The sequence below is a fragment of the Amblyomma mixtum genome, chromosome 3 (genome assembly GCF_055824585.1).
Source record: "Amblyomma mixtum isolate Tamu chromosome 3, ASM5582458v1, whole genome shotgun sequence".
NCBI classification, from domain to species: Eukaryota; Metazoa; Arthropoda; class Arachnida; order Ixodida; family Ixodidae; genus Amblyomma; species Amblyomma mixtum.
The window spans coordinates 240,944,915-240,968,831 of NC_143014.1; the positions used below are offsets into that span (position 1 = coordinate 240,944,915).

General features: G+C 45.8%; 1 protein-coding gene and 1 pseudogene across 1 annotated transcript in view; both read right to left on the bottom strand.

The window, feature by feature from the left end:
• The window catches only part of LOC149354161 (translocon-associated protein subunit alpha-like), a gene marked incomplete at its 5' end in the record, with an annotated part of 65,037 nt that overhangs the window by 6,582 nt on the left and 34,538 nt on the right, over positions 1-23,917 (bottom strand). The window contains one exon of the mRNA XM_089575943.1: positions 2,185-2,316. Within this exon, the coding sequence (XP_089432069.1) occupies positions 2,185-2,316 (132 nt within the window). The remainder of the gene's footprint in view (positions 1-2,184; positions 2,317-23,917) is intronic.
• Positions 11,843-20,436, bottom strand: LOC149354162 (uncharacterized; annotated as a pseudogene).

A 23,917-nucleotide genomic window follows, 5' to 3' on the forward strand; every position in this document is an offset into this window, starting at 1 on the left:
TGCACTGTACTAGCAAGACCTGCACCATTATTAATGCGGTTTCAAGTTAACTGTGTTAGAGGTGGCACACGACTTGCACACAAAAAGTACTGTATTAGCAGAACTATAAGTCTACCTTTTTTTTTTTTTTTTTCCATTTTGAAATTACGAATTTGGGGGGACGACCAACAATCAAAACCAAAGCATAGCACCATTAATAAAGGTGAGACAAGCGAGATAGCAGGGATGCTATAGTGCGGTTTGTCATTCGGCTATTTTGCTCGCTTGTTTGGAAGGTTTTTTCCTTTTTACTTTCACTGCGCACTTGCCACTCATGGGAGTGCTGACAGTTGATGGAAAGGCCGGAGTTCCAATCGCGGTGGCACCGCCACTCAGAACAGCAGCGCTTCTGGGGAGTGTTGTTAGCTGATGGAACTGCAGACACTGCTTACGCATAGTTTCTCTTTGGCTCTGTCAGCCACACTTGGCTTCACTGCTGGCCACGTTTTACCAGTTTTTACTGTCGCGCTTTGTCAATCATCATGAATGTTCAGACTCTGGTAAGCATTCGGAGCTTGTTCATGGCTACATTCAAGAGGTTTGGTTTATGGGGGTTTAACGTCCCAAAGCGACTCAGGCTATGCGGCCTGACTCTCTGCCACTCCCTGCCAAAGTTTGCCTTCCCTCTGTTTCAGCCAGGATATCACCAAATCACACTGGTGCCCTGATCCGCTCTGATCTCTTCCTGCTCCTTATGGTTACAGCTGCCATTTAAGAATGTGACACCCTTTAGCACGCCATAATTCAAGGATTTTTCAAGGACCAACAGAAATACTAGGACTTTTAAGAGCCCTTGAAAACAACTTTTTTTTACACTCAATGGTTTTCAAGGACACATATGGAACCTGAAGTAAGCAACTATGCAGACAATAGCCGCCGCAGTGGCTCAGTGGTTATGGTGCTCGGCTGCTGACCCAAAAGACGCGGGTTCGATCCTGGCCGCGGCGGTTGAATTTCTATGGAGGCGAAATTCTAGAGGCCCGTGCACTGTGCGATGTCAGTGCACGTTAAAGAACCCCAGGTGGTCTAAATTTCCAGAGCCCTTCACTACGGCATCTCTCATAGCCTGAGTCGCTTCAGGACGTTAAACCCCATAAACCAAACCAATCCAAACCAAACTTCATTAATAATAATGCTGCCCATTAAATCTACCGTCGCTGCAAGCATGCTCAAATACAGTAGAACCTCGCTGAAAAGTTCCTGGGTCATACACTCAAAATTGCAGGCAATAAAAATTTCCCACAGAGTTACACTGATTTTGTTCAGGTTAATACCCAAGTTCCCGTATAACATCGTTTTCTGGCAACTATTTTCAAAATTTCAACAAATACTGGTCTTACAGTTTAGTGATCAACAGCAGGTGCACAAACACAAGAGCGGGCTGAACTTGGGAACACGCGACACTAATGCATTCATCTGCCGCCACAACTTCCCTGCAGTGCCTGGGTGCAAAGGGCAAAGCATAAAAAGATGAAGAGTAAAAAAAACAAAAAAAAAACAAAGCAGTGCCTTAACATACAGGGGGCCGTCTCAGTGGGAATGAGACATGAAGAGAAGAAACACAGCGGATTCTTTGCAGTGCGTAAGGGCAAGAGGGCAAATCATCACAAGACTACAAGATACGCTTACACCCAAGCAGCCCCAGTCTGAGGAACGCAGCATGAAGGGACACTGCAACATCCAGTCACCACAGCAGCTTCCCTGCAGTGCATTGGTGCAACGAACTGACGTGTATGAAAGCAACGAGGAAGATATCCCGGTTACTTACACCACCGCTGTCAACGGACCGGATGCGTTGCAAAGTTTCTCCCGTCCTAAGGACAACGTAAATATGGGCTGAACTGCGTTAACACTAGAAAAGTGTCTTTTCAGACCTTGTGCTAAGAAATGCTAATCGACACAATTGACATTCTTATGAAGTGAAATTGTAAATAAATGCTCCTGTACCTCAGCAGTTACATTTTTCAAAATCTTCGGCACTTTGAATTATACGTTCTCCCAGAAAACAAGTTTTTCCTGCATTAAAAAAAAAAAAAGAAGTACCAATGAGGTGCTTCTGTGTATGTATCTACTGTATTTTATCTTTGACTAATCAGGCATTACCTTCACCAGCGAAAAGATAATGCAGCAAGATGCGATACTTACAGCTCCTCTGTACCGAAGATCCACAGCCAAACCAAAGGGCCTAGCACTGAAGCTCTCACCGGTGAAGAAGCTGTAAGACAGCGTGGCCTGCTGCTTGGGCTTTACCACCCTGTTGCAACCAATGGTAGTGAACTAGAAGCAAAAAGAAATGCGTTATCAATTAAAGTCCCTTTTAAAAGAGAAAAATCAGCCCACTGCATGTATCAAAATAGGATAATGCACAGGCTGTAGGATAAAATCTTAGTAATAAATCCCATCCCCGACACTTCATTTCAGTCAAGTTCTTAGGACCCAGTGGAGGTGTGTCATGAATTAAGGTGGATAAAGTAGGGAGAGAGAGAACGAAGATGATAAAGAAGAGAAGAAGGTTTATAGAAGAAGGAAGAAGACAAAAGAGACGGCGAAGAATAATAATTATAACAGGACTCGTGGATCATGGTCAGAAGAGAAAGACAAAGCCTTGGGCAAACTGTTCCAGACATCAGTGGTGTTGCAAGGCAGCAAGCAGGCTTTGCAGTGTCCCGAGGCCCACTGACCAGGCATGGATGTCACTGGCTTTCACTCCAGTCCTTCCCACCCACTGCACACCCCCGTCAACGGAACGTTATGACCTGCCAGCTGCAGACATTAGTTGCTGCTACGAGGGATCAATGGGTCTAGCGCCGTGCTACTGCTCATGTGGCTAAGACCCACATACCACCACCTCTGCCGGGACCTTATCACTAGAACTGGGTATACCTGTATGTCTCCACCGATATGGCATAGCATGTTGAGGCCTCAAGGTTCTTTTTTCCATGCGAGCCAGTTTGTAGGACTTTGTGTGTTGTGTTGGGTTTTATGGCGCATAAGCAACTGAGGCTATCATGCACCACACACGGGGTTATATGCATGTTTCTAGAATTTATGTGTTAAAGTTGTTGTAACCTATAGTTTGTTTAGAATATTTGCTTCTTTCAAAATGTGAAATGTGCAGGACAAGTGCATTCTCTCCCAAAACCAATGACGGATGAAAAGCAATTTGTTCACTGTAAAACCATATGAAATGTTTTTTCCTCAGTGTTTCGAGCTTTCGACATGAGTATAGCAAATGGTTTACAGTGAGGTCGTCTCCGCATGCGTCACATATAGGTTTGTCTTGTTTTGTTAGTATGAAGTTGTGTGTGAGGTGTGTGTGTCCTATGCAAAGACGGCATAAAATGACTTCCTTAATGCGTTCCTGGTGAGTACATGTTTTCCATTCGCCCAACACAGGCTTAACCAAGTGGGGTTTATTATTTATTGTATTATTCCATGTTGCCTGCCATTTATCCCTTAGTTTAGAATGTACTAATTTCATGTAATCTTTAAAAGGTAAATTTACTTTCTCAATTTGTTTGTTCCGGGCTTGAACTGCGCATACGTCTGCTCCTTCATTCCCTTTTATTCCGACGTGACTAGGGACCCAGCAGAATTGGACGTTTGGTCCGTGGGCAGTGGCTGTTATTATGTTATGTATGATGTCGCCGAGTAGTGGCGTGACTGCTTTCTGATGTGAAGCGCTGTGAGTACACTGAGCGAGTCTGTGAAAATAACGCTGTTGCTTATGTTCTCGTTAACTATTTTCTCTACCACAACCCCGATGGCATAACATTCAGCAGTGAAGATGGATGCATACTGCGGAAGTCTTATTATTTTTTCCCATCTTCCTTGTACTACGGCACTTCCAACACAATCGGCTGTTTTTGAACCGTCAGTATAAAAGGCTTCAAGGCCACTGTACCTTTCCTCGAGTGCGAGGAATTCTTGGATGATGTGTTGTGAGGGAGTTTACTCCCTCACAACACATGAGATCACTGTGTAAGCGTGAGATCACAGTCGGTGTGAAAATTATTCCATGGGACAAGTGGGTCCTGTCTTTCAGCCATGTTAAGGCCGTTGTACGATCGTTTTTGGGCGGATCCGCCAGCGAGCGAACCGCTCGCTTTCGGCCTTCGCTCGGGCGTGGGGCGGAAATGGGTGTTGTACGATCATTTTGGAGCTGGCGGACGAGGCGGATGGTTTAAAGCGTTCCGATTGGCGCGCCCGGGATTGCCGTCTGTCCAATAGCATGCTCCTGTTGGCAACCTAGACGGCGCGAAAACGTGGTCTTTTTTTGCTCCTCGGCGACCGGCACCTAGGCTGAACTTCGGCATAGCCATGGCGTGCCGAAGTTCAGCCGGCAACAGGACGAAGAACTTTGCACACGCAAAGGTGACGCCACGCGGCGAACCACGGAGATGCGAACCGGTTTCAAAGTGAATCGTTTCGTGGGTTGATGCCTTGATTCCCCGCTGTGCCCGCGCATTGAGCCGCTGCGAAAGAGTTTCCGTACTACTGGGGCACGTGATGGAGGGCGAAGAAACGGGCGCATGTACAGTATGGTAGCACTCGAAATTAAGGCAGGCTGTGACCTGTACATATCCGCATGAGCGAATTCGGAAGCACATATTTGCGGAATCTGTAACGCGTACCAATCCCACGGATGCCGGGATGGATGCGCGCAATGTCAAGACCGCATGCTAGGGGTATTTAAAATGAAGGATGTCAAATTTTCAGAAAGGAATGCTGCGACGGTCATACAATGACAAAGGATAACAATTTAACTGACAAAAGAGATAATGAAGTCTGCATTTATTGGGAGAAGCCCAAAAAACAACTAAGACAGGTGGAAAATGACATTATGGAGGAACATGTACCAGTGAACAGCCTCAAGAGGGATCAGTTATTGATGGATGAACTGAGGGGGCTAATTAGAAGCACTGTCCCCATAATGGGACAGAGGTGTGAAAAAGGCCCAGGGAAAGTACCTGAAGGCATTCCTGAGGTTATAATTGAAAAGCAGGATTAATGATAGCCATCATGGGTGAACTGCTGACACTTACTGGGAATTCTTGTATGCAGTGCTGTACAGTTGGATACTAATTACCGCACATGCATTTGAGCATTGATCTTGCATAGTGATGGAAATGGGGCAATAGCTGCTGGGTGGTAACTGGCAAAGGCCAGCATTCTGAAGTAAGAAACAGTATGTGCAGCATGCACTCCATACATGCGTATACACAGTGGTTCCTGCACTCTGTCGTTTGTTGCCACAAAATTGTTGCATAGGGTTCTCTGTGCTGCTGAATGATAGCAGTGATGTCGGGTGAATATGACTGTTATTATTTTCAACTGGTAACCGTCTGTGAAATCAAACACATGCTTTTAGTGAGTTTCCATTGTTTGCAGAAGCAAACCGACATCCTGAGTGGAGTACCTTAACACAGACGTTGGCTACCTACCTACAACATAACTGCAAGTAAAAAAATAATGGTGCATTTCATGACAATGGTTTGCTGGATTTGAGGATGGTGACCTTGTGGAACACACATCAAACATCTGAGCAAGATGAAATTGCTGTGACTGAAATTTTATGATTCTGGTTCACATACCGCGTACCTCATGTATAGTAGGATAAAACTTAAAAGAAACAGCAGTTGTTAGCACTCGGTCATGGCCCGAGGCATCCTGTATTACTCCACTAACCAATAACAGTAAACAAAATTAGTTGTTCGATGCTTGACTTTATTAATCTATCCAGGTATCAGAATTCTAGAAGTTATCATTTTTTCTTGTAATAAGCTTCTTATGGTAGTATACAATAAAAGTTTTGACAGCGGATTACTTTTTTTGGCACAGAAGAATTCTGTGTGGCGGTCCAGATGGCAGAGCTTCACTGCAGACTTAAATTGAATCTGACTATTGTGTTCGGTGATAACATGTTCTGACAGCCAAAAACCAAAACTGAACATTGGTTGTTGACTGAGCTTAGATGCCAATTCAATGCAAACAAAAATATTTGTTGTAGGAATAGATACGCATAGTTAACATGAAACAAAAAGAGACAACCCGCAACAAACACCTCACTGATACTGCCAACTGTCCAAAGCGATATCACGAACAGTGTATGCTGGACTGTCCTACACAAGAGGTGACGTAGAGCAGATGCCTCTGTGTGCTCTTAGATAAAAGGGAATAGTACCGAGGCTTAGTCCATGCTACTGCTTCTGACGTCAAGGTGACCTTGACAAGATTGGTTGTTGCATCTGTAGAGAGGGCATCTGCTGCTGCTGATGTGGACTGCTTGTTCACAGCCTTTAACAATGCTCTGTCATAGCACGTTAAAGAACCCCAGGTGGTCGAAATTTCCGGAGCCCTCCACTACGGCGTCTCTCATAGCCTTAGTCGCTTTGGGACGTTAAACCCCATAAACCAAACCAAACCAGATCATTTCTGCCCAGCTTGGTTCTTCAGCTGTGGGAAATCCAGCATCACCTGTATATCATTCTTCTTGTGTCCCTGTTCACTCCCGCCGCACTTCAACTCTATCCACATCATAGTATGTGTGGTCAAATGACATCAAACACGCCACTGTCTCTCATTAAAGAAAAGGTGTATGTGTATGTGTGTATTATGCATGCATGAAAAAATCAGCATATTTTAGCATGTTACCATCAGATATGAATGCATCTATACATGAGGAAATTACAATGTTCCCAACCTTTACTAATATGGAAGATCAGTGTTAACTGCAGGTGTTTACAATATCACAGAAAAATGACGACGCAATAATACTGATTTCTTTTCTGATTTTTTTTCGTCATGTTTTTCACACCATTACGAAAATCGAAATAGAAATACCGCTCAGTGGCTTCAAAGCGGATATGGTGCGCATCACTGTACTAAAGTGCACGCTTTTGTTCTGCAGTGACAGTGGGCAGGCCGCTTCCTTTTACCAGTGCTTCCTGAGGTGACATTGCAGTGAACATTGTGCAAACCAGTATGCAGCATAGTAAACAAGTGTGGAAAGTTCTGTTGAGAGCCAATCAATGTTGACATGCACAGAAACAAGGTGGCGTATTGTGCGTACGACCACAAAGCATTCATAACTGTCCCATGAATTTAAAACAAAGTGGTTGCTTCATATTTCAGAAAAGTATACATGTGCCATCCTCATTAATCCATACATAATTAGATAAGGGAGTAAGTACACTGGCCTAGAGGTTAAGGAAATGCAAGAACCGATTTGGAAAGTTTACATAGCAAATATTGGCGGAGACTAGGATAGAATGCGTTGTATAGTCAAGGGAACGGGAACTGCTTCATATTTTGCAGTTACCTCAAACAAACACAATCATATCAAGCAGAATGCGAAAAAGTTAATTTTCAGAAATAAGAGCTATGATGTCTCAGGACAGAATGAATTGAAAAATAAGCCATTGAAGTATGTGTGGGCCATAGATGCTTAAGTTCTCCAGTAAAGCTCTACAGCAAATCTTGAAGGTACGTCCTTTCTGACCAGTAAAAAATAATATGAGAAATTTTAAGGGCAACTATGATTCCCAAAGCAGCAAGCAAAAGAGAGAATCTGTATTTGTTAATCGATATCCGCACCACTTGTTATATATAGAATGATGTCGTACTAGTTACTAATTACCAATTTCTTAGCAAAATATCCTTATTCCACTGCCAGTCTGGGTTGCAAGGAAACAAATTAACTGAGCCATCAGTAGTCATAAGGAAGTTGGAAAAAAACCAAGTTGAAGTCAGGCCGAAGGATGACGAAGAAAAACAGAAAGGCAGTGATGACTTTTGTCTTTTATTGCTATCTCTTTGCTGCAATCTGATGATGAGAGCTTTTAAGCTGAACCAATTGCCCAGTTAATACTATCCTTAGTACATGTGACTATATACAAGTTACATGCATAAGCATACAGATGTAGAATTCTCACTGAGCCACATCATGAAGTCAGTGTGTTGCTCAGCTGAGCAGAACAGACAAGCACAAAGAGAAGCCCGGTCAACAACAGGTGGGTGCACTAATGCATGTTTAGCTTTGCAGTGAGCGAATGTAGGTAGCTAGCGCTAGCTTGCGCAAAGTTAGCCCAAATGCTACTATTGTGTAAATCTGCCCCGATAGTTCTCAATGAACACGTTATGCATAAGAGAGCATTGTACTGGTTTGCCGAGGTGACCGAGTGACTGAGCACTATATCAGATCTATTTGTTTTCATATTTATCACACCTCAATGGTCCTAAATGACGTTACTTTAGTAGCGAGCTTTAAAATGGTGTGCCAGGTAGGAGCTCAGTGAGTTCGTAATTTATAGCATGATTTCTGTAGTAACCACTTCGCAGGACAGTAAGATACACAGCCTTGTGGGATGCAAGACCGTTACAGCCTTCTGTGGCACGAACAAAAACGAATCTTGAAATTCAGTGGCATATGAGCTAAACGAGGCACAAGAGTGTTAGTGCACCTAGTGCACGAGAGACTACAAGTTGGGACTGATTAGTTGGGGACGTGTTGGTAAGGAGCAAAAAAAACCTGCATAAGATGAAGACATTCAAATATGCACTTTTGGTGCTGTCACACTGGACCTTCAAAAATGGCCTGAGAAAATAAAACAAGCGGCTCAGGACTGAACTAATTGAAGGATTCTAGTTAAGTTGGATTTGTGCCATGTGCCATTAGAATACCCAAGTTGATGACACACAGGGGAATTGAATGCAAGTAACTTGGAAGACGGTGATACTAACAACACGTCATGGTGTAAATATCCTATGTGGGTGTATGAGGATTATTAGGTATTTGAACCAGTATACAGTGAATATACCTTTATCGGAAGGCCTTATAAGTTGGCAAAATGTAATGCTGACAATAAAAAACAATATTACTGCATTCTTAGTAACATTAGCAAACACGACAATCCAGGGCATGCTAATTGTTGTTTTGAACAACTGAAATGCTGGTATTGATTGCAATATGGCACACACCATATGGCTGTCAGTGAAGGCATATGACAAAACACTGAAGGGACGGTAATAATGCAAGTAATGAAAAGCTGAGGCCCAAAGGAGTGCCTTGGCGGACGTCCGAGATTGCAGGAAAAGGCAAGATACATAAGAATTGGCAAGGGAAATTTGCCGAAGGCTGGCTGTTTAAGCTTGGATCCAGTTTAGAGCTATTGGATGCAAGTTAAAGCACGAGAAAACCAGCCTCACATAAATAGGGGAAATGCATGCTTTTTCAAAGCAAAGAACAAAAGCATCATAGGGGGATGTTGCAGTCACGGTGCATGTCGTGAAGAACAAGAAAAAGTTGGCTATTGCAGAAATGTCTTCTAAAAGCTTGCCAATTTGAATCAAACAACTTAATGGGCCAAAACAATCTAGCAGGGTCAAGAGTATGAAATGTGTTTGGTGATTTGCAGCACATGCCAATAACACAAATAGGGCCATAGGTGCTGGGTGATGAAGGATTATAAACAGAGGGGCCAGGCTATAATAAGGCAGGAAGCTATCTGTACAGCATGCACTAGATATGCCTATACAACCTACTTCCTCTCCCATTGTTGCTTTCTGTAAATTTCACAGAACTTGATCATAGCGTACTGTGGGGTGCACCGGTGGCAAGTTGGCATGTCGAAACTGTGCTAAGGGACGACGACAGAGCAAGAATTGCTACCCTGTGCAGTGATGTTGTTACCATCGTCTTTGTTCCTAGCGTAGCTTTACCAGCTCCACAGGGCTTATTTTGCAGTCTGCAAGTAGTCATGTCTGTAGCAAGCAGTCACAGGCAAATGAAGGTGGTAGCAGACAGACATATGCAAGTGCATCGACGAGATCTTCTCAAAGCTTTGAGAATGGCTTGTTAAACAAAGTGCTGCGGCTGACCCAGGAAGCACCGCTGAACAACCACTTAACACCAATAAGGCCGATTTCGCAAGCAGCTCTGCAACAATAGCATTGCGAACACATCCAGTTTCGTACCACTGATCCCCGGACCGAAAAGGACCATGAGCAAAATCAACAACAGACACTGTCATTGCCTATGAGGTGCTTCAAGACCACTGTATTTTTCTGATTGCAGTGGAAACCAACATCCCACTTGAACTGAATACTGCCAAGCATTTGTCAATATTGACTTAACACTGCTATGCAAAAAGAGAAAAAAAGCAATGGCAAAGGTTTTCTCAATATTTTTTCTTTTTCATCAAGACTCGTTATGCTCAACTTGCTCTGTGGTCAGTTTTGATTGCATAAGCTGCTGCCACACTTTTTTTTTTCTGCGCTACATCAATTGAAATGCTCATGAAAAACAGACTTATGAGTTGGCACATATTAGAGATTTGTACACTGTCAATCAGTCGTGATTCAAAAGCGGCAATGATTCTTGTTTCCATGTTGTTACAACCTAAACCGAAATGGCTAGCGGAAGTGTTCAGTCACCCATTCATCACGCCGATATGTTTATTGCAGGCAAATGTGCGCACAGCCGGCAGGAAATAAAAAGAAATGACGCTCCCGAAGATACATTTGCACTGCACCGATGTTTTAACACAGGTTACACAGTTTCTCCGGCGAGTCGTAACCCCAGCACCCATCATCACAAAACGTACTGAATGGAGCACCAAAGCGCAGAGGATGGCGACATCGCTGTTGTCGCCGCAAAACAGTCCTACGGCCATGCAGCCAAGCTCGCGTCGCGTCACGTCGCACACACGGCAATTCTCAAGCACAGTGCCAACACGAATCGCGAACAAAATGGTAACGAATGCGTAGCCAGCAACAACGTCATGTGCACGCTTCGGTCGCGATCACTGCAACCATCGCAACGAATGCGACTAGCTGCACAACGCCACGCTCATTTCAGCATTCGGAAAGCACGGCGTGCGTAGTGAGCTCTCGAAGGCGCACATTTCACTGCCTTGACGTAAAAGCACTCGCTTCGATCGCAATCACTTTCACTACGCGGACACTAGTCACTGTGCTACGCAGCTCATGCACGCACAAAAGTTCACCGTGAGCAGCTGTTGTTCGCCGCTGTGCGTGATGATCCTCGCAGGAATTACGAACCCTTGCAGCAACCACAAACAGCTCCATATAAACACTTCGTGACACAGCCAACGCGTAGGTCTTGCGTCGGTTTGAAGAGGCGCTCTGTCAACTACATCAGCGTCGATTTCAACTCGGGAAACTGTCGCTGCTCGCCGCTGCTGCACGCGGAGAAGTTCGCAGTCGCTCTGAACACTCGTAATATCAACATGTGGCCAATATAGTATGCCTCGCGGCATAGGTGCCACCACTACAGCCTTGACCTATGCCTCGCTCCCCAGTTCAGTCGACGGACGGCCATCTTGCCCGGCAGGAGCGGATGCCTACGTCACGTAAAAAGCAGCCAATCGCTGCAATTCGGTCGCCGGGCGGTTCGCTCGTCCGCCCCAAAGTTGAAGTTCACCAACTTTCCTTCCGCCTGCCGAACGGGGCGAATGCCTATTGTCTGGTCGTTCGGTCCGCCAGTCCGCCTGCCTGGCGGATCCGCTTAAAAGCGATCGTACAACGGCCTTTAGGTAATGTGTCAGCTATGCCAAGATTCTGGCATATCTCTTCGAACCTTAAAATCAGAGGCCTGGTAGCTTGTGGTTTGTTCCTGAATATTATTCTAGAGGGGCACTTTGTTACGATGGAATAACAGATGTGTTTTGGCAAGGATCTCACTTTGAAAACATATGTACAAGTAAGGGCATTTCTTCTGACTTCTAGCGGGGGTTCATTTGTCTCGACAATGCAACACTACTTAAGGGCATGTTTCCCAATTCTGTGGCATTGGAGACAATGACACAGAAGACTGACAGCGAGGGAATGAGAAGAGGAAGGCTGAGATGCCCTGTTACTGAGCTGGCTGAACACAATACAGTAGACTTGAACATCAAGGGACCAGAAATTCTGTTCACCTTATCAGAAGCGCCTCAAAAAAGAGAGAGAGAGAGGAGATATGTGAGCATGCTATGCATGTCGAAATGTGTGTTACATGAAAAAAATAACTGACCACTTAGCGTGGTTAGGCCAAATGTGAATTAGGTGAGCACTTCGGTTTTCACTTCGGTTCGAGGCTCGGTTTTCAAGGTCAACCAGGGCTTCAGACAAACACTGATAAAAATGGTGAGTGGAGGCTCCACCTTAACCCATTAGCGCCCAGCGTACTTTTAAAAGTACAGTTCAATTTTTTATGATTTCAACATAAAAGATCTCATTCTTCTTTTCAAGTAGGTCATGCTTTTGTCACCAGGGGATCGGCCCACGTCCCTTAACTAAGAATGCACGCTTCCTTTCCTCAGTATGTCAGCTTTCTACGATGAAACTTCAGGATGTTTGTTTCCCGCGAACTGTAGCGCTAGGCGTTGGGTTATAATTTTCTCACGGCCATGTTTATGTACATATTATGCTAGTTTCAAGAATACAGCTGCACGAAAGACAAAAGTAAACAATGGATGCTTTCAATGTCCCGAACCTTTGGCTTTTTGTGTGCTATGATGAATTATGTGCTGCTGTACTTTCTATAGTACGCTGGGTCTTCCCGTGTGCACAACGGCGCCCATCTATTCCAGGTCGTAGAGCTTATGGTTCCCTGCAGTTTTTCGAAAAAAAAAAAAAAAAAACACTTTGTCTGCTCAGCGAGGCCTCAAATACTCCTGTACTTGTCACCAGCTATCCGGAATATGATGATGGTGTGATTTTAACTGGTTATAACAAAGTTTTGGTAATCAGAACGTGGTGGTCTGCAGAGCAGACAGTTATTGTTATGCATTTCACACCTACTGTGGAAAGTCCTTGAGTTCGGAAAAGAAACTATTGGAACTGCGCATTGCGCGGGCGTTGCCTGAGGTCTAAGCTTAGTGACTATTTCGTCTTTTTTGGCATTTTGTTTTACTAGTCTAAATGTTCTTGTAATGCTCTGCCTGGGGGAAATTTCAGCTACAGGAGCCTTTCGTCAAAACGGGTTTAGGAAGAATCCAATCGGCCTAAAGAAAGAAACGTAAAGAAATAGCAAGGAAACATTGGTTCTTGCTGCAATACTGTAGGTTACGTGCCTTTATTGAAGCCTAAGGACAACAGTGTAGTCACTATGGCCTGCAACTATAACAACATGGAGCCTACATGTTTTGTAAAGCTGCGGTTGCCTAGAGCGCACGAAAAATGGGCCTTTTGTACACCAGACCTCTTTTCAATTTACAACAGTAGTTTAGCAGGTGTCGGCCTTTCGGATCAAGCGGTGAACTGCTACTACATCGGCATCAGGGACAAAAAGGGGGACAGGCTGTTGGCATGAAAGCTTAACTTTGCAATTGTGAACGCCTGAACAATTTGCCTAATTGCAAGAGACGAACTTGCTGAAAATTTTTGCTTTTGTAAGAACATTAGTCGTCATTACCTACGTCTTGACATGCAGCAACCAGCGGTTCACAGACACTCTGGCTCAATTGTGTCTGACGCTTCTTTGAGAAGGAGAAAACTTCCCGCGCAAATTAGAATAAGTGCAGTGCCAGTATAGCCAGAAAAGATTCATGAAGGCCTGCAAGAAGTGTTATATCACCCTGCGTAAATATAACGGACACATTTGCAAAAATAATGCCACCAAGTAGGAGTGGAGCGAAGTAGCCACTTGCGCTATGGGGAGGACCCTGCGTACTATAAAAAGTACACCTGTGCAACTTCGGAACGAATGAAGGAATCCTGACGAAATTTCCGTAATCTGCTTTTCTTTATAAACGAGCATTATGTGCTAAAAATGAAGAAAATCCCACCTTTAGATTTTCCTTGGTCCCTAATGGGTTAACTGTATCACCCGATGGCTTTAATAGGTTAATGCCCATTTATGCGGAACTGGTCATTCTACTTTACACTTTTGACCGCTGGGAGACCTCATACCACTGCTGGCACAGTGGTGCAGCGGTTACGCAATGCGCCACGGCTCTGTGATGGCAGCTGCTGCCACTTGCGAGGCTTGTGTGACCCAGCTTGCTCTCCCTGAGCAATCCACGTCGCCAGACAGACAGTGGTGAAATCGGTGAGTGCGGTTCTTTGTGCTAGCGCAGTAAAAAATAAATACAACGACCCTGCGGTGGGAGGATAATTGCACACGGAACATAAATGGCATTACGCATGAGGTAGGCTAAACACTGAGGGCATGGAACACGTTATCCTTCTTAAAAATCGCACTGGGCTAATTTTCTTCTTTTCAATCTTTTTCGCTCTCTTTTAGAGAGACTTCTATTTGTTATTTTTTGTTCCCGGCAATTTCTGAGGCTCCAACTGCTCTGAAGGTGCCGCCCACCTGGGCAGACGTGCATCTCTCTCTTATCTCGATCCTTCTGCAGTGTAGCCGTTGTCAACTTTACGAGCAGGTGCTCCATGTGCCTCAGTTACAGTTAAGTACGGCTCCAAACTGTTTAAGCTCTAAGTCAACCAATGATCTACTCCGCCCCCACACGCCTTTTAGTCTGCCGGTGTCAATGTGTCGCAGGTGACGCATGCACGGTGCAGAGATCTGGAATCTGCACCCCACCCATGCAACAGCAAAGGTGCCTTGCAAGACAGGTTCCCCGCACAACGCCGTGAAGTTGGGCAGAAGTCTTCCTGTCAGGGTGCGCTCACTGCAGGGAAGCTTTTTATATACTTTTCCTTTGTTCGACAGTGTTCAGGGTTCGTACAAGCTATACAGAAAAAAAATTCAAGGATATTCAAGGACTTTCAAGGCCCTTCTAGGAGGTTTTCAAGGACTTGCTACGAAGCTGTATTTCGTAGTTTCGAAACACAAAAGTATTTTCAAAAAATAAATATCTTTATTGCACTCAATGTAAAATAACATATCTGTCAAGACACACCAAGGAAAGTTCAAGAGACCTCCTGAAGCTTTGCCTCAATCTCTTTGTTCAGGTTTAACAATTGCTCAGCCTTAGCCTTTGCTGCTTTTCTCATAGAATTTGATTTGATTATGTAAGTGAGGTCATTGGCTGCTTCCGCCTTTTCAGCATAGTCGTCTGCTGATGCAGTCAGATCGCTAATAGGTGCTTCCAGTATCTTCCTTTTTTTATTGAGGCTGTCAAGCTGGTCCTCAGCACAGCGCTTTTTTGACTGCTTGACACGTTCTTGTTCCAGCCTTTTCTGGGCTTCCAAGTAAGCACTATAATGATGCCTTGCAGCTGATACCGCCTTCCTCAAATCTTTTGTGATGACAATGTTAAAGATACCACCTGCTTTTTCCACTGCATCGCACACAATTCGTTGCGAGATGTAAGAGAGGCCTTTCAAGTTCTCTACAGAGATCTGTCGGTTTATGCTAAAGCCTCTCTCAACAGTTGCCTGACCATGGCTTAGCACAAGCAAAGATTTTACAACTTTCCACAGCTCTGCATAAGAAGCATTGAACTGCAGAAGTTCACTAAAAAGGTGTCCAGACTGGTGCCTTTCTCGAAAAGTCGCAGTTGATGTTTTTCTTGCAACAGCTCCGTGTACTCTGCAAGTACAGAGTCTCGATGCTGATCTGTCAGCCTCCCTGCCGCAATGAGTGCTTCCAACTCTTTCTTGAGGCCTGCCAGGCACTCATTAGGCCTGCAGCACATTTGTCGAGGGTCAAGCGAGGAAAGGCCTCTAACCACTGGGAACCTCAAGGGGCTCTTCTCAAGGACCTTCTTCGTCACTGCGACTAGGAACTGCTTACACTCCATCTTCAACTGAAATATATCCTTTGCACTTGCATTGCTCTTCTTCAGGATTTGTTCGACTGTGTGACCAACATCCACTTTTTCCAATGGTGTATGATTCTTTGGGTCCTCTATATCAATTTTCAGCATGCCAGTGATCCCCGTTGCTGAAGACAATGTAGAACACTTGATAAATTTTGTCATTAACTTTCTGACTATCGTCTCCAAGTCTCTTGCCAGAAGAAATAACATCGGTTTGTCAGTTTGGAATTCCATTAGGAATGGCTTCAGTGTGGCAGCAACACTAAGAGCAAAATTCAGCTTTGCCACTACTAATGTGTCCTGAATGAATTCAACAATGTTCTGAAAAGACACACACTTTGGCAGACTCACTTGCTTCTTCCTTGCGGATTCCACAAACTTCTTCACATCACTCCAGAGTTCCAGAGCTCTTTCGATGACAGCCACATTCTCAACCCATCGATGGGCAACATATTTCAGAGGAAATACTGCCTTCCCAGTGAGTGCTGAAAAATCATGCCTCCTTGCAGGGGCATCCTCAAACAGTGCACTCAGACTGGACAAAAGGGTGTCGAGTCCCCACTTGCTCGCTATGACGCCTGCCTTGTAAGCATTGTGCACAGTGCGGAGGCTGCAAGTACCCAAGTCAAGACAGTGGACTTGAAAGTTCTCCTGCAGGTGAGATTGCAGCATCTTGAAGAACTTCAGGTTCACGTTGGGTCCGTCCATTGAGATTTGAAGAATCTTCGCCAGTGGCAACGGTTCTAGTGCACTCAAAAGTTGGTCTTTAATATCCTCAGCCGTTGCGTGCCCCATGAAAACAGATGTGTAGTACTTCGTTACCACCTTTCTGGACGCGTCCCAAAATCTTATGTGCACATCCATTTGCTTCTCTTGAAGGCATTCGTTAGCAGACTCATCAAAAAGTATGACATAGTTCTCGCACTGCTCTATATCTCGTTGCAGCGATGACAGAAAAAAAGGTCTGAGGCCGTGGCAGGTTATGTAAGCATATTTCTTCTCGCCACATGAGAAGCCTTTAGCGATCTCGCTATCAGGAAACATGCGTTTAAACAACTCGCCTACTTCCGATGACGATCTGTAGGAACAGTGGGATGTGACTAACTTCAGCGTCCATAAAATCCGCATCTGTCACCAGCTCGTTTACCTTGCACGCGATATTGACGTCAGACGACTGCGATGGAGTATCTACGGGTCGCGCGCTCGCGCTAGCGGAAAAATACTCGCGCACCGAACCTGCCGCTGCTCTCTTCATACAGGCGCTGTGCTTTGCACTCTTCATGTGGCTTTTCAGTGCGGACTCGCCCATAGTAACCAGGTCGAAGCACTTCCCGCAAGGCTTGCATTTTGCTCGATGTGGATTTGTAGCATCTGGTGCCACCCAATCCTTGTAGGCGCTGTTACTGAGCCACGCGCTCTGAAATTTGCACTTTCCGGGCATTTCTGCGGATCGCGGGATTGCTGCAGTCACATGCAGAGAACTGTCTGAACGCACGGCTGCACAGAGTAAACATCGGCGTACGCACGTGCAACGCAAAACCACGAGACGCCGAACCAAAGGCCGGTGATGTCGATGGCGATACGGCCGTTCACTTTTGAACGGGCGATCACGCTACCTCAATGTGGCCAGCTGTCTAACGGGCTCCACCAAACTTGTTAAAATTTCAAGAAATTTCGTGTAACGGTCAGTAGAAAACTATGCGCTGAGAAAATAATCATTTTCCCACTTTATGCACGAGTTTCGCACCGATTTTTCTTTGTGTATATCGCGATTTCCATCTCGCACAGGAAATTTCAAGGACTTTCAAGGGTTAAAAAAAAATTAAGCACTTTCAAGGGCCTTGAAAACGCAATTTTGAAATTCAAGGGTTTTCAAGGGTTTCAAGGACCTGTGCGCACCCTGAGTGTTGCACAGACACTCCGCGAATATCGTTGCATGGGGTTGCTGGGGTTCGCAGTTGCTATGAAAGTTCGTCTTAAGGTGGAGGTCCCACTCTGACGGTGAGCGGGAACTATTTTTGGTGATGTTTGTACGTCGACTGTACCTCGCTCGTTCGCTTCATAAATATGGTTCAGATATCTCCGAAAAGCTAGTTTTCTCTGCTTTCAAAAGATGCTTTTGGTTTAACGATAGCTGCAAATTTGTTTCAACTGTAAAAGAAAACGCAAAGGTGAAAACTGGCAGTTGAGCTCAACTTGTCTCAGGAAATGCAAAATTGTGAAAAACCTCTTGCACCTAGAAAGAAATCTTTCGAGATACTTTGAGATCTGATGCTAGTGAACGTTTTTAAGCATTTAGAAGTACGTGTATAGGTTAGTTTATTAGCCACGAATGTTTGAAAAGCATAGAAAACAGAACAATATAATCTGCAATAACTTTTGGGATATGCATTGCACTGCGGCGACTTTTTGTACAGTTTGAGATCGTCTAATCGCTCTTCCATTCTGAAAATTTCATCCATCTGCCTAGTTTAGTTTAAAAGTTATTCCTGATCAAAGTTGGCATTTTTTCGAAATAGTTAAAAACGGAATGCAATACTGTTCAGGTAACCAGCATGTGGCAGTTCTGAGATTTTGCGTGAAGAAACTTAATACTTCGCTCTATGCGGCTAAGCATCACCTTTACTCTACGGCTTTTGGGGAATGTGCAATGTCTACTTGATTTTAGCTACCTTTTTTGCTCTCCTTATGAAGGGCACAAGCTCTTGAAACGTTCCGCGGCTTCTTTTTTTCTGCCAAATATACTCTGAAAATGTCGGTCTCTCATTCTTTTAATCAACTTGTAACGATTACCAACAACAAAGTCCACAAAATGCAAACAATAATAGCAATAACGCAGGGACATGCGATAAATGTAGACAAATGTAGTAAGTAGCGCCATCTACACCAACGCACGTGTACTAAATAATCACAGTTCAAAAAAATAATGAGTGTGGCGCTGCTAAACATTTAAAATCAGGAGGTGTTCACGAGAGGGAACAATATCTCTACGATGTTTCCACGTTTCCCTCCATTTTGCCCTCTGTAGTGTGTGTCGAACTTCCAAGCAGATTTCCGCCATATTGCTTTGCTGGATTGTTTTGTAGCATAAAGCCACACTACGCGGGTCAGAGCCGAGTTTTGCGTGTGTGTGTGCGCGCCGTCCGTTCTGCGCATGCGCGAAAACCGCGTGACGTCACGAGAGGTGCAGGTGCATCGCCTCCTCGCTACAGCCGGTGCGAGCTCCTCGCTGCCGGCGCCGCCGGCGTGCGCTCCTTTCCGACGCGTGACCTTTAGCCGGAGCAGCGCCTCCTCTAGGAGGCGCTGGCCGGAGCCGTGTTTACGACAGTTGCGCCGCGCGCTACTGCGCATGCGCGAGGAGGGTGCGCGGAGAAATGACGGTCGCGCTCGACATGTAAGCTCTGGTAAGCTAACGAGAGTCGAGCCGCTGCCAAACGGCGCAGCAGACTGGAAAATTTAAATTCTTCCGATCCCGAGGTCGTCGCCTGGCAATTCGCCGTCGAGCAGCGTAGGAGCAATGGAGCCAAGGCGAAACGTGCGGCCGAAACACCGGAGCGCTTTACGCTACGTATATCCAGGCATAGCAGAGCTAAGCCACTGCCAATTTTTTTCACCTGACGCTACGAAACGCATTCAGGGCGTCGTATCATTTTTCGAGGGCAGCTTTGGCATTGCTAAAGCGACAGGAAAGGGAAAGAGACAGGCTTTCGCTTCGTGCTGCCGGTTGTTAGTTGTTCCGGCTAGCGCTGTGGAGGGGAAGTTGGCGAGCGCTCGATTCGCCTGCACTCACTGCACCAGTTCGGCAAAGTTCTGCGGCAGCGGCGGTGCGGCGGGTGTGTACCGCTAGTTCCGGCACTTTGTGCGCAGTTTGGCACTGTCTGCTTCCAAAACGGATGGTCGAGTGCAAGCCTGGTCGTCGCTAGCCTTTGAGATGCCAGTGAATTGCAGCCAGCTGTTTACAGCCTACATCAGCGGCTGCCAACATCTCGTATCTCATGAAGAAATGTTCAAACAGCACATCACAATAACATGTTGCCATGAACCAGCCTCGATCCGTTTCTTTGGAGAACTCGAGCAGCTTTCTAGCTTGTCGTCGAGTGAAAATTGCTTGAGTCTCCGCCGTTTATCACAACCAGCAAACCATCATCTGCTTCCATGGCAGCTGCAGCTGCACTATTTCAGCACTAACCATCGAGAAGGTGCATTTTCCTGAACTGGACTCGCACTTTTTTCAAACGAATGCCGTGGTTCAGAGAGCGCCATGTTCCACTGCTGAAATGAATCCATGTGGCATATAAGTCGGGTACAACTCAAGAACGAAGCAGCACATGCCCATCAAAGGAGACCGCCCAGCCAAGCGCGTCGACCGAACAGTTTTCTGTTCGGTCTCCATCGCTCCATCGGTGCGCTGTGACAGCACCGGTGGAGACTGAGGCCGCCACGACCGTCTGATGCCGAACATGACCCACCGAGAGCACTCAGCGCTTTTGCGCAAAAAAACGCTCTCGCGCGGACATATGCGAAAGAGGCGCCCCAGCTCCCTCCCCCATGTAGTGGCCAGTGCAGCTGAGACAATAGACGGGGGCGCCACACCTACTGCTTCCTACCACACCTACCTTCTGCTTTTTCCCTGTCTTTTCACACTTTTATTTCTCTCCTACCTGTCAGCTCGTTATCCATTTCCTTACTGGTGCCCCTGCTCAGGTGCTCCTAGAGACGATGGCAGATGCGGGGGCAGCAAAATCTTTTCCTTTCTTTTTGTGTTATTATTTTAATAAACTACTACTGGCTATGCAGCTAAGGCTATACGCAGCCTTATCCCGAACAAAGGACATTCCACTCTCGGCGACACGGGGACAAAACGCCGTCTCCTTCCCTCTCTTTCGCAGACTTGGCTGCATGCACAGCCACAGAAATCGACGTGACTCGCTGGGGGGCTCCCCTGAGTTGTATGTGCCAGAAGTTCCCTCTTTCGGAACTGGCACAAAGGACCGCCTCCTTCTCTTTCCAGCTGAGCCAAAAGGTGCGCGCCCCTCCTGCAGGTGGGGTAGACTAGCGCCGCAGGAAAAGGAATTCTCGGAAAATGATTACAAGCATGTTATAAGCGGTGTTTACACGACGGGTTGAGTTGAGGATCTGAGCTGAAAACCGGTTACTAGGTTCATGTAAACACCTAAAAGTCGGGTCCGGGAGTCGAGGGAGCGAGTCCAGTCAACTCCGCTGCAGGGGGTGGGTTGACTCACTCGACGCCAACAGCAGATAGCATGTAAACCGGATGGAGTCGGAGTCGGGTTAGTGGAAGGGGAGGTGATAAATGCGAACCTGTTATTCGCTTGCGCCGTAGTGCCTTCGAGGCAGCCGTGCATGCCGCAATCTTCCAGGCTGCCACTGCCCTGTCCCGCTGCACTGCTCGACGCTTGGTGCCGCTGCTGTTGAACCGGTCTCGACTCGCTAAAATCGAGTTCATGTAAACACGCAGTCGTCAAGTTGGGCTGACCTTTCTCAACTCGATCTCCTGGCTCGACCCGCCGAAGTCGGGTTCATGTAAACGAGGCTATAGTTGCCTGACAATAGATGGTGTGAAAATAGCAGCTGCTCCTTCAGTTTCCAGGTACGCGCGCGTGGACACGCACGCATACACACCCACGCGCGCGCGCGCTTTTTCCATCTTTGATTCAACTCAAATCGGAGCAAATCGACGCAAGGCGAGAAAGATATACATTTCAGCACACGATGGAAAATTCTGGAGGGAATAAGCAACCTAATGATGTAATCTGGATGCAAGAAAGACGTAAGTCTAACATAAATAAGACCACGCAGTTGAGGGTCCAAACGGGAGAGGGGAGGGGGTCGCCCTAGGTGCCTACAGAACTATCGCTTTGTAGCCGACACCTTTTTTTTTGGCCGCGTTCCTGAACACCTCCCCCCCACCCTCCCCTTTCTTCGTACAATGTTTAGTCTGAGTCCGCCTCGTGAATGGTGTGCATCTGTACTGCATTTTTGTGAACCTTGGTAAAATTCTGTCTAAGTTGATCGGAATTGGTTGCAAGGTGCCGCCGCATGTACGACGAATATTTTCTTCTGAGGTGAACACATTCCGACACCCTGCGGTGCTAACCCTCTCAATAGCAATTCACGTCTCTTGCGCAATGTCGATTCATCTCAAGGGTAAACAGAAATTGACTATTGCCCACTTCTCTCTACCTTTTTCTTTACCAACCATAGTTTATAAGGTTGGACAGGCATCCGCCGAGTGTTGACTAAATTGTATAGCTGTCTTTGTTATAATTTTCTTATCATAGATGTATTATCATTTGATAAAAATATATATATCTTTGAGCGCTAGAGTTGGCAGGTTACACTCTAGACCAGGAGTGTTCCGACTACTACTAATATTACTATGCATCAACAGTGACGAAGTGATTGCACGCGCAAAAGACGAGGGCAGGCAGAAGGAAGGACACAAGAAAGGAACCGATTTCAACTACAAGGTTCATTGGAAAAAAAAAAAAAAAAACGCTAGAAATATATACATGGGACATAAACATAAATAATTTGCTTGATATCACACCTTTCTTATTTTTGGCGTCCGCTTTCTCTTTTCGCTTACTTAGTAATTTGCGCTGTGCAATTATGACAACAATTATCACTAACTCTCCCAAGTTTCCACTGTATCGACGTTGTGCCTTTTGCGGTGCCGGCTGGACAGCATTATTTTTTTCTTTTTCTTTGCTCCCACTAATATATGTCACGACAGATAAAACTCAAGAACGAACGGCACATACCCTCAAAGGATGCCCTCCAGATAGTAACATCGAAGGTACAGCTTTCTGTGGCTACTCAACCAAGGGAAGGAAATGGTCCTTTGTTCCCGTGCTGGGCATCCTTATCCCGAACAAGGATCACCCCACCTCTGACGCCGTTTGGACAAAGACGGTACCCTCTTTGTCCCGGCTCTCCAACTTTTTTCCCCTTCACCCTTCCGGAACCATAGACCGAATAAAGGAAGCCCCACTCGCTTTGGCTTTGGCAAGGGGCAGGCAGAGAAAGAAGCATGCCGATCCACCCCAGCCTACACCTCCCCCCACGCACGACAGGGACTAGCAGCCGGGTTTGCCATGGTTCGTTTGTAATCCTCTGAAGGCAGGCGCAGCAACAAAAGAAGGTGGCGGGTCACGCAGCGCTGGTCAAGAAAGGACCGGACACATAGCTCAACATCTCCACCAAAACCAGTCTGGGGTCGCTCGGGGCCAAGACGGGTAGACACTTTCTCAGTGATGGATCAGTGTCGTAGCCTGGAGGCAGATTCTGAACTAATCGCAAGATGGCGGCAGTGGAACCGCCACCTTAACTGAATCACGCACGAAACAGTTCGTCTTTAGGAGACTTTCCTAAAAAAAACACTGAATCCTAATGGGAACCAACCACATGGTATCGCATTACTCATCTTACCCGAGAATTTGTCTTAACCGAGTTCGTCTAAACAGGAGTCTAGTGTATCTGTGTGCAGGAGAACAAAGCAGCACTTGCGCAAACTGCCGCTCCTTGGGTCTGTGGTATCCTTGGTGCATTGTGGCACACGAAACATTACGGCAAAAACGTGAAAGCGAGAAAACTCTGCTTCCATGCCATGAGAGCCGAGGCTCAACGAGAAGGTCCCACAAACTGCTTTTGCAGAATGTCGCGCTACACAGCCGTGACTGTCGGCTAATTTTTTTGCAGCCCTTGCTTTGTCTTTTGCTTATTCAACACAAATATTTGACTTAATCTTTTTATGTCCTGCAGAAAGTCGTGTTCAGGCTTCACATTCCTCTTCTGACCATGTTCCATGAGTCCTTATTGTTCTACTCAGTCTTCTTTCTCCGTCTATAAACCTCCTTATTTCTCTTCATTTTCTTTTTCCCTACTTAATTCACCCAACTCATGATAAGGTGCTTAGGCTGAATTTCAACAGGCAACTCCACACTTCCAGAAATAACCCTTAAATGATCAGACAAACATACCTTCCTGCATGTGCAGGCTTCATTGCACTAGCACGTCATGCTGACATCAGCTTTGTTTGTCCATTCTCCATAGAAATTGATGCTGCAGCTTTTTCTCGCTATGTTGATGCGAGTCCGGCTGCATGAAATGAATTTTTTGCTGAG